The 15,602-nt window shown below is 46.7% G+C and overlaps 1 protein-coding gene across 1 annotated transcript; it reads left to right on the plus strand.

Annotated features, from left to right (window-relative positions):
- Nucleotides 1-3,536: 3,536 nt before the first annotated feature.
- On the plus strand, nt 3,537-6,439 carry LOC123090417 (uncharacterized). Its single transcript, XM_044511734.1, has 2 exons — nt 3,537-3,846; nt 4,742-6,439. Exons 1-2 carry the CDS (start codon nt 3,664-3,666, stop codon nt 6,398-6,400), a joined length of 1,842 nt encoding a protein of 613 aa, XP_044367669.1. The 5' UTR covers nt 3,537-3,663; the 3' UTR covers nt 6,401-6,439.
- Nucleotides 6,440-15,602: the final 9,163 nt, after the last annotated feature.

The raw sequence follows: 15,602 nt of genomic DNA on the forward strand, positions 1-15,602 counted from the left end.
ACCCAGGATTTCTTCATTAGACAACTTGCTGCTTTCGGGATTGATCTGTTTTGTCTGAAGTTTTATGCTCCATGGGTGATGCGCTTGATTAAGCGTCATTCAACTGTTGACTATCGGCCATCAGCATGCAACCACATTATCTTTTTGCCTGATGTTGATATGTCTGTTGAAGCCATCTACCCCAAGCCTGCCAAGAAGCCCCTCCACCTTCAGAATGCTGAGTTTCAGAGATTCACACAACCCATTGATGGTGTTCATGTGCCCAATGCTGCAACTCTGCTAATCCTTTGGCTGGCAACCTGCGCCTACCGCACCGTGCAAATACTGAATCCACTGCAAGCACCATTGCTCAAAGGCCTCAGAAGCGTCCTAGTGTACTTAATTACCGTGAGCTTCTGGTGGCTTTACATCAAAAGCAGGATAGACATCATGACTGGCTAAAGCGTCAGATGCAAAGTATCTTGGTGGATGTCAATCGCATTCGCAACTTGGCCACCAAGAATTCGTTTGTAGCCCATGAAGCATGTTGCCGTTCCCGAAAGAGTCTCACCTTGCTCTGCGCTGAAGATGATCTTTGCGCGGATGGCTTCACTAAGAATTTCAAGTTTGACTCTAGGCCTCCTCAAAATGCAAGTTGGCGTCGCACACCCTCCATTGAAGATTTTGAGTGCTCATCTTCGGCTGCAACTGTTGTTGCGGGAGTCGTCGATGAAAAAGATGATGCCACTTCGCCGGTTCTAACTGCATTGCATGATGATGCTGCACAAGGCCCGTCTGCACCACCAAACTCTAGCATCGACCCTGCTGCTCCAACTTCGTCTCCACCTGGGAACGAGTAAATACTCTATGTCTTCAAACCTTTTTGGTCATTACTAACAAAAGGGGGAGACGCATATGAGTTGATAGTCTTCAAGCGGGTCCATATGGGTGGTTGATTATTTTTTCTAAGTTCTTACAACTGTCGTTCTAAAACTGTTGGTTTTTGAGTTGTAACACTTAAACTTGATGGTCGTCTGCTACTTTTTCTGCCACTTTGTAATGCGATGATAAATTCCGCATGAAGTCATTCTGCAGAAGTCCATTTTCCATTATGCATATCATTATCTTCATTATCTTTTTATATGCATGATGAATTGTCTTCACACTTTGAAGATGGCCTACACAAAGCAAAACCTGCCATGTGCATTTGCATTCAAAAGCAAACTATTTATATGCACATCTTCAGGGGGAGCCTCGTCATATGTATGAAGACAATACTCACAATACTAAACTTTCACATACTTTTATCCCCGTTGAAAACTTCAACCAGTTTGCCATCAATCACCAGAAAGGGGGAGATTGTAAGTGCATCTAGTGCCACCCTTAGATGGTTTTGGAGTATTGACGACAAACGTGGTTGAGGGACTAATGTGTTTGTGAGAATTGCAGGATAACACAGGTAGTGCCCCTCATTGATTCGGTTTACCTACCAGAGATGACCCTAAAAATGTGTGAAGACATTGAAGACAATGGCGGTTTGTGAAGACATTCACGACTAAGATTATGACACGTGAAGCTATTCACTTGAAGACTATGGAGTGCGAAGACATAGTTGTTTCGTAGTTTCCTTTTCTTCTTTAATGAGTCATAGGAACCACCGTACTGTTAAGTCGGGTCCAAGTGAACAAAGTCAAAGTGACTAATGTGATGCTCAATCAAATCCTATGTCTTCGAGCGAAGACAATGAGAGCAAATCTTATCCAAAGCTGGATGAGTCAGCTTTGCTTGTAGCCCAAGCCAAGCTGCCGCGTGTGTTTGAAATCTGACCGTTGGACACGTGTCAGTTCCTTAGTGATCCAGGGTCATTTCGGACATATCAGGTCGGGTTGCCTCCTGGCTATAAATATCCCACCCCTACACCATAAATTGTTGGCTGCTCAAAGATAGTTAACGACTTTTGTCGTTTGAGAGCAACCCACCTCCAAAGCATTTGAGAGAGAAATCCTTGCGAGGACAAAGCCCAAAACACCCAGAGCCAAAGAGTGTTAGGCATCACTGAAGTCTTTCGGTCTGAGTGATCTAAAGACTTGTTACACTTGAGGACTGTGAATCCTCCAGCCGGTTAGGCGTCGCGTTCTGAAGAGTCATTGTGGATTGCCGGTGAACGTGGTCTGTGAAGGTTTGGAAGTCTACCTCGAAGACTTACCAGAGTGATTGGGCGAGGACTGGGTGTCCTTAGCTCAAGGGGAATAAGGTGAAGACACGGTCTTCTGAGTTAAATTCCAGCCTCCCTAACCAGACGTACAGTTGTCATAGCAACTGGAACTGGTCTATCAAATCCTTGTCTTCGTCAAGCTACTGGTTCTATCCTCTATTCTCCTTACTTTAAAATTGTCTTCGTGAAGTCATTGCTTGTCTGTCTGATCTGTTTGACTTCATTCTATGAAGACTACTATCTGTTTAGCTTCGTACTATCTTATTTTCTGATAATGTCTGCCTAGTTGCAGTTAGTCTTCGTGCTTTCATTGTATTGTATGTTTGACTAATGTTTTGCCTAGTGTAGTTTTCATTCCGTTGCTTACTATATAGGCTATGCTTAGATGTTTGTCTTTAAAGCCACTATGTTTTGAAGACTTTCATAAAAATCGCCTATGCACCCCCCTCTAGTCGATAACTAGCACTTTCAGATGTAAGTCTTGCTAAGTACCTCTGTATTCATTCTGCTCAAAGATATTTTTGCAGAGGTAGACACTGATTCACTTGGTGGTTTCTACCTTGATGCTGACGTCGATGAGTAGCTTTGGGATCCCAGATGGCAATCTGGTGCCTTGGGTGGGGTGTTTATTTATTTCAAGGCTTCTTAAGCGTTACCTTTTGTGACACCAGCAAACATTCCTACTCCTTGTAGTGTATGCATGAGTGACAAAGTAGATTGTGCAATATTTCTGACATACTAGATTACATCACCAACATATAACTAAATAAGTAGCGGAAGGCAATCAAAGACACTACCCCATTGACATGTGAAATTTCATCACTGGGTTGTCAAGTTGCATTCAATGTTGAAATTTGGCTGTAAATAAATACCAACATCGGCGATCTTTGATGGTCGGACCGATGACGGTGATACTTGAGCCTCGTTCCCATTCCAGAGGTGCTGTTGCGGAAGAATCTCTCTCATTGTCTTTTTCGATGCCAAGAAATGGTTGGTGCGGAGGTTTGTTGTTGTAGTTCGTCGACCGCTGTATTGATTTCTTCGGAGTTTTTTTTCTGTAGGTAGAGCTTCGATCTTGTATGGTTTGCTCTTTGGGGCTTAATTTTCTGTGTGTGCACATTTTTATTGGTTGTGCGAATCTTTGTTATGCAGAAGTTGGATACGTGTTTATTTTGTTTATATCCCCTTAATTCTTGATTTTGATTTGTAGTCAATATAATCTACTCATCAGCAGATTTGCTGCATGGTTGGGAACAAGTCAAACACCCTCCCCGTGTCCCTCCTCCCATGCATTTCTCCCCTACTTTCACACTCCTCGCGCTCTCACACCACCACTCCCCGAAAACCAAACGAAAACCAAGGATTTCTCTCCATGGCCAGCGGACCGATTCAGCCGGCCCAAACCCGACGAGACCTATGCAGAAAACACGGTGCTTGTGATGGAACCGTGATCTGTTCTTGTTGGAGATATGGCGGTGGCGTGGGAGCGTGCTTGGCGCGCGTTGGCTGCAAGGCTCTGCATCCTCTCACGGGCGCAACATGCGGGTGGCACTACGGGGGCACTGTTGGAGGACGACGAGCCGCCGGATGCTCTGTCCCCTGCGCCGGTGTCCACACGGGCGGTCTCAAGGTCCGGGAGTCGGAGCACAATGGTATGACCTTAATTCTGTTTTCCGTCAGAACTATGCGATCTTCATAAGTGAATGGATTGGATAGGATCGCCTTGTTCTTGTTGTCGATATAGATTAGATAGGATGTGAAATGTGCAGAACTTTTTGAGATTTCCACTGGACATTGACGCGAGAGGAAGTTTCTGATCAAATGTGAGAAATCTCAGGAAAAATTTAGACATTCATCAGTATCAAGTCAGCTTTTATCCCACACATGAGACGATCTGTATGCCCGTCTACAATTTGGAATGTTTATAATTCCATCGGTTTATACGTATTCATCATGAAAAAATATACTGTTTTTTTTTGACACTTCATGAAAAAAAAATACTGTCATTTTGTATTTATTGATCCTGCAGGTCGATACCTTACAATTGCAGTGATTTAAAATTGTATGAAAAGCTTGGAGAAACAAAAGAAAATTCACACCTAAAAATCACAGAATAGTACTAGTAAAGTTTCGATTTGATTGATACGGTTCTTCCTCTATTACTGGGAATATTACTGTGATAATTTTTGTCGCTCTCTCCTCTCTCCATCCACATTTTCTGTTTTTTGGTGTTCCCTCTCTCCATCCACCGATCACTTGATCAAACACTTTTGTCGCTCTCTCCTGCCAAGCTAATGAAAACCAGCAATTGTTGACCAGCTCAAAAAAAAAGTACTTTTCTCACATCATGTCGTGCATTCCTTTTGTCGCAAGCTACCTATAATCCATATTTCAAGTATCAGTGCATCTTTTGATGCAGAGGCCGGGGTCATTCTCTTTTTTTAAAAAAATATTTCAAATACCTCAGAAAAAAGAAGTATCAGTGCGGTACCCATTCCAACCAATTCCAGCTATCTAATTTGTGTGTTGTTAAAACCAAATATGCAGGAACAGCGAGAGCCTAGCGAGAGCGCGAGCCCCCGCCGTGCGTCACTCCGACGCCGGCGTCCACCACTCCCGCCGTTGGCCACTCCGGCGACGGCGTCCACCTCCTCTCGCCGCCCCCCTCCCTCTTCCTCTCTCGCGGGCGCGGGCTTCGGCGCCATGGCCTCAAGCCCCAACTCGGTGGTTGCGCCCTCTCGTCGCGCGGGGGACAGGCCGGTGGTTTCCGGCCTCGGCATCTCCTCGTGCTCGGAGTCTTCTGGCGCTGCGGGTGGTCATGAGGTCTCGTCGCGGACGAGGCCCGCGGAGGGAGCTGCGGCTGCCGGCGCGGGTGCTAGCGGGCTCCGGCAGGTGGCGCCCTGGGCTCCGGCTCCGATGTCCAAGAAGACGTTGTGGAGGCGCCGCCATGATCGGGATCTGCAGGCCCTGCAGCAGCGGCCAAGCCCGCCTTCGTCCTCTCCTCGCCGCGAGATGTCCCCTGACATGGACGGGCTCTGCTTCTGGTGCCTCCAGGAGGGCCACTTCCGCCATGACTGCACAAACCCCATCGTGTGTATTCGGTGCAGCGAGGAAGGGCATGGCACAAGGGGCTGTAAGCGGCCGCGCAGTCCCACCTCGGAGGCGGAGCTCCGTCGTCAGGCGGTGGCCATGGTGGCGCGGCGCACCTCCCGGTCGGCAACCCCTTCGAGCAGCTCGCTTCCGCCACCGCCACCCCCGTCTCTGGCCCCAGTGGAGGCTTGGCCACGGCTGGGCACGCGGCATCCCCTCCCCCCGGCCCCAAGGTTGCAGATGCAGATGGACACGGCCATGGTGCCGTCTGAGCTGTGTGTCGTTCGGCGCACCCCGGCCATGGACGACTTGGAGAGGCGCCTCCAACTCGCTATGGTGGTGTACGCGGGCGGCGCAAGGAGGGAGATTTCGTCGGAGCTTGTGGTTGAGGCGCTCCAGGACAAGGCAGGCATTCTGGCAAAGAGGGTCTCGATCCATCGTCATCGACCGGAGGACTACCTCGTCATCTTTCCGCGGGCGGAGGACCGGAACAGGGTGAGCAACATGCCGGTGATGGAGCACAGGGGCGTTCGTCTGTACTTCAGACAGTGGATCAGGCAGGCGCAGGCAGTCCATGCGGCGTTCCAGTTCAAGGTCAAGATTGTGATGGAGGGGATCCCACCGCATGCTTGGGAGCGGGAGGTGGCTGAGACTCTTCTGGGGTCATCCTGCATGGTGGATGTGATTGAGCCTGAGACTTGTTCTCGATCTGACCTCTCGGCGTTCAGGTTGACGGCGTGGACGGCACAGCCAGAGGAGATCCCATCGTTGCGATGGCTGGCGGTGCCGGAGCCGGGGATGCGTTCGCCACTCATGGAGCCGACCCTTCTTCAGTACAAGGTTTTGATTCACGTCGACGAGATTGCGGACTACACAGAGGCGGAGGAGCCACAGTTTTTGGGTGCTTCGTCAGGAAGCGAGCAGAGCGGCCTGCCGGAGGACCCTGACGCATTGGGCATGGGCGGCGAACGTGGACCGACGAGATTGCGCAAAGTTTGGCGTTTTGGAGTGCGGGATGAGAGGGGTGGCGCCGAAGCTGGTGGAGGCATCGCCCATGGTGGTGGTGCACGGAGTACGCCGGCCATCGTGGAGATGTCCGGCGAAGGGCAGGATTAGAAAATCCCTCACATGCAGACGGTTCTGGGGGCCCCACCTGCAGGTTCGGCTCGGTGCATGAGCGCCTATCCACCAGACCATCAGCTTTTGACCGCTTGACTACGACAGCTGATGTGCAGCCAATGGGACCGTTGAGGCAAAAGCAGAGTTTGAACGGAGAGGCGGGTTCGGTTGGAAGTGGTGGCGCGAGGGGGAGACAGCTGGCAGCAATCATTGCGCCCATCGACAGCCAGGAGAGGAACAATGTGCAGTTGGAGACCGCGCGGTCGTTGTGGCCAACAGGGACAGGTACGGAAGATCAGGTGGGCCAGGGAGTGGAAGGATCAGAGAGAATTGTGACTGCTGATACGGTGGGGCCTGTGGTGCCGGTGGCGGGGATCGAGACACAGACAGATGGGAGTGGTGGTGATCCCAACGTGCCAATGCCGATGGGTGGGTGTGCGGATGAGATCGGGGAGCAGGTGGAGCCCAGTTCCCGGCAGGCCAATGCTTCGAGGGTGGCGCCCACCAACCCACCCACACAGTGGAAGGACCCGGTCTCCAAGGAAGGGGAGAAGGACACGCATGACGGAGGATCGGTGGGGGATCAGGAAAAAGTTGCGGCAGTGGCCAAGGGCAGTGGGGCCGAGCTACAGGAGATCAGAGAATCTTTCGCAGAGGAGAGACCAATGGGTGGTGAATGCGCAGCCATGCAGGATGGGACACCCCCATGCATGGGCAATGCGCACATAAACAGTGGCCTGGCAAAGGATGGCACGGAGCAGCAAGCACTGATTTTGCACTGCGGCTCGGACGACACAGTGGGAATGACCACGCAGGAAGTTGTGGCGTACAACAAGCTCAAGGGCTTTTGTTCCAACATTATCAAGAAGCTGGCGCCACCTTTGCTTAAGGAGATACAAGCGGCGAATTTGAGGCCGGAGGCGACACCTTTTACCCCCAAGCGCATGACACGTGCAACGAAGAAAACGGCCCCCAGTAGTCGATCCAGAGACAACCCGGCTGAGAACGTGCTACTTCATGCACTTGGGATGGTGCCAGAAGACATGGTGGCGGACGACGGAATGGTGCAAGAGCTTCAGGCTCTATTTGATTCACCTTTGAGGGAGCAGCATATCAGGATCATTGCGGGGCTCTTTGGCAAGGCAGTGCCAACGGTGCAAGACATGGAGGCCAACAACGTGGTGGTGCTATGCTCGCACTAGTCGAGCTATCTTGGAGGGTGGTGTATATGTCCTTCCATGGATATACACCCGCAGGTGTTGTGCTGGAATGTGAGGGGCCTCAACAATCCAGCCAAGAGGAAGGCCGTTAGGGAGTTCGTGCAAACGGTGAAAGTTCACTTGGTGTGTTTCCAAGAAACTAAAATGGATGTAATGGACAGATACGTTGTAATTGAAGGAAATATGCCCTAGAGGCAATAATAAAGTTATTATTTATTTCCTTATAATCATGATAAATGTTTATTATTCATGCTAGAATTGTATTTTCCGGAAACATAATACATGTGTGAATACATAGACAAACAGAGTGTCACTAGTATGCCTCTACTTGACTAGCTCGTTAATCAAAGATGGTTATGTTTCCTAACCATGAACAATGAGTTGTTATTTGATTAACGAGGTCACATCATTAGTAGAATGATCTGATTGACATGACCCATTCCATTAGCTTAGCACCTGATCGTTTAGTATGTTGCTATTGCTTTCTTCATGACTTATACATGTTCCTATGACTATGAGATTATGCAACTCCCGTTTACCGGAGGAACACTTTGGGTACTACCAAACGTCACAACGTAAATGGGTGATTAGAAAGGAGTACTACAGGTGTCTCCAATGGTCGATGTTGGGTTGGCGTATTTCGAGATTAGGATTTGTCACTCCGATTGTCGGAGAGGTATCTCTGGGCCCTCTCGGTAATACACATCACATAAGCCTTGCAAGCATTACAACTAATATGTTAGTTGTGAGATGATGTATTACGGAATGAGTAAAGAGACTTGCCGGTAACGAGATTGAACTAGGTATTGGATACCGACGATCGAATCTCGGGCAAGTAACATACCGATGACAAAGGGAACAACGTATGTTGTTATGCGGTCTGACCGATAAAGATCTTCGTAGAATATGTAGGAGCCAATATGGGCATCCAGGTCCCGCTATTGGTTATTGACCAGAGACATGTCTCGGTCATGTCTACATTGTTCTCGAACCCGTAGGGTCCGCACGCTTAAGGTTACGATGACAGTTATATTATGAGTTTATGCATTTTGATGTACCGAAGGTTGTTCGGAGTCCCGGATGTGATCACGGACATGACGAGGAGTCTCGAAATGGTCGAGACGTAAAGATTGATATATTGGAAGCCTATGTTTGGACATCGGAAGTGTTCCGGGTGAAATCGGGATTTTACCGGGTTACCGGGAGGTTACCGGAACCCCCCGGGAGCCATATGGGCCTTCATGGGCCTTAGTGGAAAGGAGAAAGGGGCAGCCCAAGGTGGCTGCGCCTCTTCCCCCTCCCCTAGTCCTATTAGGACTAGGAGAAGGTGGCCGGCCCCCCTCTCTCCCTTCCCCTCCGAGGAATCCTAGTTGGACTAGGATTGGGGGGAGGAATCCTACTCCCAGAGGGAGTAGGACTCTCCTGCGCCTCCCTCTATGGCCGGCCAGCCTCCCCCTCTCTACTCCTTTATATACGGAGGCAGGGGCACCTCTAAACACACAAGTTGACACAAGTTGATCCACGTGATCGATTCCTTAGCCGTGTGCGGTGCCCCCTGCCACCATATTCCTCGATAATACTGTAGCGGAGTTTAGGCGAAGCCCTGCTGCTGTAGTTCATCAAGATCGTCACCACGCCGTCGTGCTGACGAAACTCTTCCCCGACACTTTGCTGGATCGGAGTCCGGGGATCGTCATCGAGCTGAACGTGTGCTCGAACTCGGAGGTGCCGTAGTTTCGGTGCTTGATCGGTTGGATCGTGAAGACGTACGACTACTTCCTCTACGTCGTGTCATCGCTTCCGCAGTCGGTCTGCGTTGGGTACGTAGACAACACTCTCCTCTCGTTGCTATGCATCACATGATCCTGTGTGCGCGTAGGAAATTTTTTGAAATTACTACGAAACCCAACAGTGGCATCCGAGCCTAGGTTAATGATGTTGATGTTATATGCACGAGTAGAACACAAGTGAGTTGTGGACGATACAAGTCATACTGCCTACCAGCATGTCATATTTTGGTTCAGCGGTATTGTTGGACGAGACGACCCGGACCAACCTTACACGTACGCTTACGCGAGACCGGTTCCCTCGACGTGCTTTGCACAGAGATGGCTTGCGGGCGACTGCCTCTCCAACTTTAGTTGAACCAAGTATGGCTACGCCCGGTCCTTGCGAAGGTTAAAACGGAGTCTATTTGACAAACTATCGTTGTGGTTTTGATGCGTAGGTGAGATTGGTTCTTACTTAAGCCCGTAGCAGCCACGTAAAACATGCAACAACAAAGTAGAGGACGTCTAACTTGTTTTTGCAGGGCATGTTGTGATGTGATATGGTCAAGGCATGATGCTGAATTTTATTGTATGAGATGATCATGTTTTGTAACCAAGTTATCGGCAACTGGCAGGAGCCATATGGTTGTCGCTTTATTGTATGCAATGCAATCGCGATGTAATGCTTTACTTTATTACTAAACGGTAGTGATAGTCGTGGAAGCATAAGATTGGCGAGACGACAACGATGCTACGATGGAGATCAAGGTGTCGCGCCGGTGATGATGGTGATCATGACGGTGCTTCGGAGATGGAGATCACAAGCACAAGATGATGATGGCCATATCATATCACTTATATTGATTGCATGTGATGTTTATCTTTTTATGCATCTTATCTTGCTTTGATTGACGGTAGCATTATAAGATGATCTCTCACTAAATTATCAAGAAGTGTTCTCCCTGAGTATGCACCGTTGCAAAAGTTCTTCGTGCTGAGACACCACGTGATGATCGGGTGTGATAGGCTCTACGTTCAAATACAACGGGTGCAAAACAGTTGCGCACGCAGAATACTCAGGTTAAACTTGACGAGCCTAGCATATGCAGATATGGCCTCGGAACACGGAGACCGAAAGGTCGAGCGTGAATCATATAGTAGATATGATCAACATAATGATGTTCACCGATGAAACTACTCCATCTCACGTGATGATCGGACATGGTTTAGTTGATTTGGATCACGTGATCACTTAGAGGATTAGAGGGATGTCTATCTAAGTGGGAGTTCTTTAATAATATGATTAACTGAACTTAAAATTTATCATGAACTTAGTCCCTGATAGTATCTTGCTTGTTTATGTTGATTGTAGATAGATGGCTCGTGCTGTTGTTCCGTTAAATTTTAATGCGTTCCTTGAGAAAGCAAAGTTGAAAGATGATGGTAGCAATTACACGGACTGGGTCCGTAACTTGAGGATTATCCTCATTGCTGCACAGAAGAATTACGTCCTGGAAGCACCGCTGGGTGCCAGGCCTGCTGCTGGAGCAACGCCAGATGTTATGAACGTCTGGCAGAGCAAAGCTGATGACTACTCGATAGTTCAGTGTGCCATGCTTTACGGCTTAGAATCGGGACTTCAACGACGTTTTGAACGTCATGGAGCATATGAGATGTTCCAGGAGTTGAAGTTAATATTTCAAGCAAATGCCCGGATTGAGAGATATGAAGTCTCCAATAAGTTCTATAGCTGCAAGATGGAAGAGAACAGTTCTGTCAGTGAGCATATACTCAAAATGTCTGGGTATAATAATCACTTGATTCAATTGGGAGTTAATCTTCCGGATGATTGCGTCATTGACAGAATTCTCCAATCACTGCCACCAAGCTATAAGAGCTTCGTGATGAACTATAATATGCAAGGGATGAACAAGACTATTCCCGAGCTCTTCGCAATGCTGAAAGCTGCGGAGGTAGAAATCAAGAAGGAGCATCAAGTGTTGATGGTTAATAAGACCACTAGTTTCAAGAAAAAGGGCAAAGGGAAGAAAAAGGGGAACTTCAAAAAGAACGGCAAGCAAGTTGCTGCTCAAGAGAAGAAACCCAAGTCTAGACCTAAGCCTGAAACTGAGTGCTTCTACTGCAAGCAGACTGGTCACTGGAAGCGGAACTGCCCCAAGTATTTGGCGGATAAGAAGGATGGCAAGGTGAACAAAGGTATATGTGATATACATGTTATTGATGTGTACCTTACCAATGCTCGCAGTAGCACCTGGGTATTTGATACTGGTTCTGTTGCTAATATTTGCAACTCGAAACAGGGACTACAGAATAAGCGGGCACTGGCAAAGGACGAGGTGACGATGCGCGTGGGAAACGGTTCCAAAGTCGATGTGATCGCGGTCGGCACGCTACCTCTACATCTACCTTCGGGATTAATATTAGACCTAAATAATTGTTATTTGGTGCCAGCGTTGAGCATGAACATTATATCTGGATCTTGTTTAATGCGAGACGGTTATTCATTTAAATCAGAGAATAATGGTTGTTCTATTTATATGAGTAATATCTTTTATGGTCATGCACCCTTGAAGAGTGGTCTATTCTTACTAAATCTCGATAGTAGTAATACACATATTCATAATGTTGAAACCAAAAGATACAGAGTTGATAATGAAAGTGCAACTTATTTGTGGCACTGTCGTTTAGGTCATATCGGTGTAAAACGCATGAAGAAACTCCATACTAATGGACTTTTGGAACCACTTGATTATGAATCACTTGGTACTTGCGAACCGTGCCTCATGGGCAAGATGACTAAAACACCGTTCTCCGGTACTATGGAGAGAGCAACAGATTTGTTGGAAATCATACATACCGATGTATGTGGTCCGATGAATATTGAGGCTCGTGGCGGATATCGTTATTTTCTCACCTTCACAGATGATTTGAGCAGATATGGATATATCTACTTAATGAAGCATAAGTCTGAAACATTTGAAAAGTTCAAAGAATTTCAGAGTGAAGTTGAAAATCATCGTAACAAGAAAATAAAGTTTCTACGATCTGATCGTGGAGGAGAATATTTGAGTTACGAGTTTGGTGTACATTTGAAAAACTGTGGAATAGTTTCGCAACTCACGCCACCCGGAACACCACAGCGTAATGGTGTGTCCGAACGTCGTAATCGTACTTTATTAGATATGGTACGATCTATGATGTCTCTTACTGATTTACCGCTATCATTTTGGGGTTATGCTTTAGAGACGGCCGCATTCACGTTAAATAGGGCACCATCAAAATCCGTTGAGACGACGCCTTATGAACTGTGGTTTGGCAAGAAACCAAAGTTGTCGTTTCTTAAAGTTTGGGGCTGCGATGCTTATGTGAAAAAGCTTCAACCTGATAAGCTCGAACCCAAATCGGAGAAATGTGTATTCATAGGATACCCAAAGGAAACTGTTGGGTACACCTTCTATCACAGATCCGAAGGCAAAACATTTGTTGCTAAGAATGGATCATTTCTAGAGAAGGAGTTTCTCTCGAAAGAAGTGAGTGGGAGGAAAGTAGAACTTGACGAGGTAACTGTACCTGCTCCCTTACTGGAAAGTAGTTCATCACAGAAAACTGTTTCAGTGACACCTACACCAGTTAGTGAGGAAGCCAATGATAATGATCATGAAACTTCAGATCAAGATACTACTGAACTTCGTAGATCAACCAAAGTAAGATCCGCACCAGAGTGGTACGGTAATCCTGTTCTGGAGGTCATGCTACTAGATCATGATGAACCTACGAACTATGAAGAAGCGATGGTGAGCCCAGATTCCGCAAAGTGGCTTGAAGCCATGAAATCTGAGATGGGATCCATGTATGAGAACAAAGTATGGACTTTGGTTGACTTGCCCGATGATCGGCAAGCAATTGAGAATAAATGGATTTTTAAGAAGAAGATTGACGCTGATGGTAATGTTACTGTCTACAAAGCTCGACTTGTCGCAAAAGGTTTTCGGCAAGTTCAAGGAATTGACTACGATGAGACCTTCTCACCCGTAGCGATGCTTAAGTCCGTCCGAATCATGTTAGCAATTGCCGCATTTTATGATTATGAAATTTGGAAAATGGATGTCAAAACTGCATTCCTGAATGGATTCCTGGAAGAAGAGTTGTATATGATGCAACCAGAAGGTTTTGTCGATCCAAAGGGAGCTAACAAAGTGTGCAAGCTCCAGCGATCCATTTATGGACTGGTGCAAGCCTCTCGGAGTTGGAATAAACGTTTTGATAGTGTGATCAAAGCATTTGGTTTTATACAGACTTTTGGAGAAGCCTGTATTTACAAGAAAGTGAGTGGGAGCTCTGTAGCATTTCTGATATTATATGTGGATGACATATTACTGATTGGAAATGATATAGAATTTCTGGATAGCATAAAGGGATACTTGAATAAAAGTTTTTCAATGAAAGACCTCGGTGAAGCTGCTTACATATTAGGCATTAAGATCTATAGAGACAGATCAAGACGCTTAATTGGACTTTCACAAAGCACATACCTTGACAAAATTTTGAAGAAATTCAAAATGGATCAAGCAAAGAAAGGGTTCTTGCCTGTGTTACAAGGTGTGAAATTGAGTAAGACTCAATGCCCGACCACTTCAGAAGATAGAGAGAATATGAAAGATGTTCCCTATGCATCAGCCATAGGCTCTATCATGTATGCAATTCTGTGTACCAGACCTGATGCGTGCCTTGCTATAAGTTTAGCAGGGAGGTACCAAAGTAATCCTGGAATGGATCACTGGACAGCGGTCAAGAACATCCTGAAATACCTGAAAAGGACTAAGGATATGTTTCTCGTATATGGAAGTGACAAAGAGCTCATCGTAAAAGGTTACGTTGATGCAAGCTTTGACACTGATCCGGACGATTCTAAATCGCAAACCGGATACGTGTTTACATTAAACGGTGGAGCTGTCAGTTGGTGCAGTTCTAAACAAAGCGTCGTAGCGGGATCTACATGTGAAGCGGAATACATAGCTGCTTCGGAAGCAGCAAATGAAGGAGTCTGGATGAAGGAGTTCATATCCGATCTAGGTGTCATACCTAGTGCATCGGGTCCAATGAAAATCTTTTGTGACAATACTGGTGCAATTGCCTTGGCAAAGGAATCCAGATTTCACAAAAGGACCAAACACATCAAGAGACGCTTCAACTCCATCCGGGATCTAGTCCAGGTGGGAGACATAGAGATTTGCAAGATACATACGGATCTGAATGTTGCAGACCCGTTGACTAAGCCTCTTCCACGAGCAAAACATGATCAGCACCAAAGCTCCATGGGTGTTAGATTCATTACAGTGTAATCTAGATTATTGACTCTAGTGCAAGTGGGAGACTGAAGGAAATATGCCCTAGAGGCAATAATAAAGTTATTATTTATTTCCTTATAATCATGATAAATGTTTATTATTCATGCTAGAATTGTATTTTCCGGAAACATAATACATGTGTGAATACATAGACAAACAGAGTGTCACTAGTATGCCTCTACTTGACTAGCTCGTTAATCAAAGATGGTTATGTTTCCTAACCATGAACAATGAGTTGTTATTTGATTAACGAGGTCACATCATTAGTAGAATGATCTGATTGACATGACCCATTCCATTAGCTTAGCACCTGATCGTTTAGTATGTTGCTATTGCTTTCTTCATGACTTATACATGTTCCTATGACTATGAGATTATGCAACTCCCGTTTACCGGAGGAACACTTTGGGTACTACCAAACGTCACAACGTAAATGGGTGATTAGAAAGGAGTACTACAGGTGTCTCCAATGGTCGATGTTGGGTTGGCGTATTTCGAGATTAGGATTTGTCACTCCGATTGTCGGAGAGGTATCTCTGGGCCCTCTCGGTAATACACATCACATAAGCCTTGCAAGCATTACAACTAATATGTTAGTTGTGAGATGATGTATTACGGAACGAGTAAAGAGACTTGCCGGTAACGAGATTGAACTAGGTATTGGATACCGACGATCGAATCTCGGGCAAGTAACATACCGATGACAAAGGGAACAACGTATGTTGTTATGCGGTCTGACCGATAAAGATCTTCGTAGAATATGTAGGAGCCAATATGGGCATCCAGGTCCCGCTATTGGTTATTGACCAGAGACATGTCTCGGTCATGTCTACATTGTTCT

This window comes from Triticum aestivum, chromosome 1B (genome assembly GCF_018294505.1).
Source record: "Triticum aestivum cultivar Chinese Spring chromosome 1B, IWGSC CS RefSeq v2.1, whole genome shotgun sequence".
Classification (NCBI taxonomy): Eukaryota; Viridiplantae; Streptophyta; class Magnoliopsida; order Poales; family Poaceae; genus Triticum; species Triticum aestivum.

What these genes read in the sequence shown, in the direction of transcription:
- LOC123090417 (XM_044511734.1), top strand. Translation starts at nt 3,664, where the DNA reads ATGGCGGTGGCGTGGGAGCGTGCTTGGCGCGCGTTGGCTGCAAGGCTC. An exon ending in CCGGGAGTCGGAGCACAATG is followed by an intron (nt 3,847 to 4,741) that starts GTATGACCTTAA and finishes CCAAATATGCAG; the next exon opens with GAACAGCGAGAGCCTAGCGA.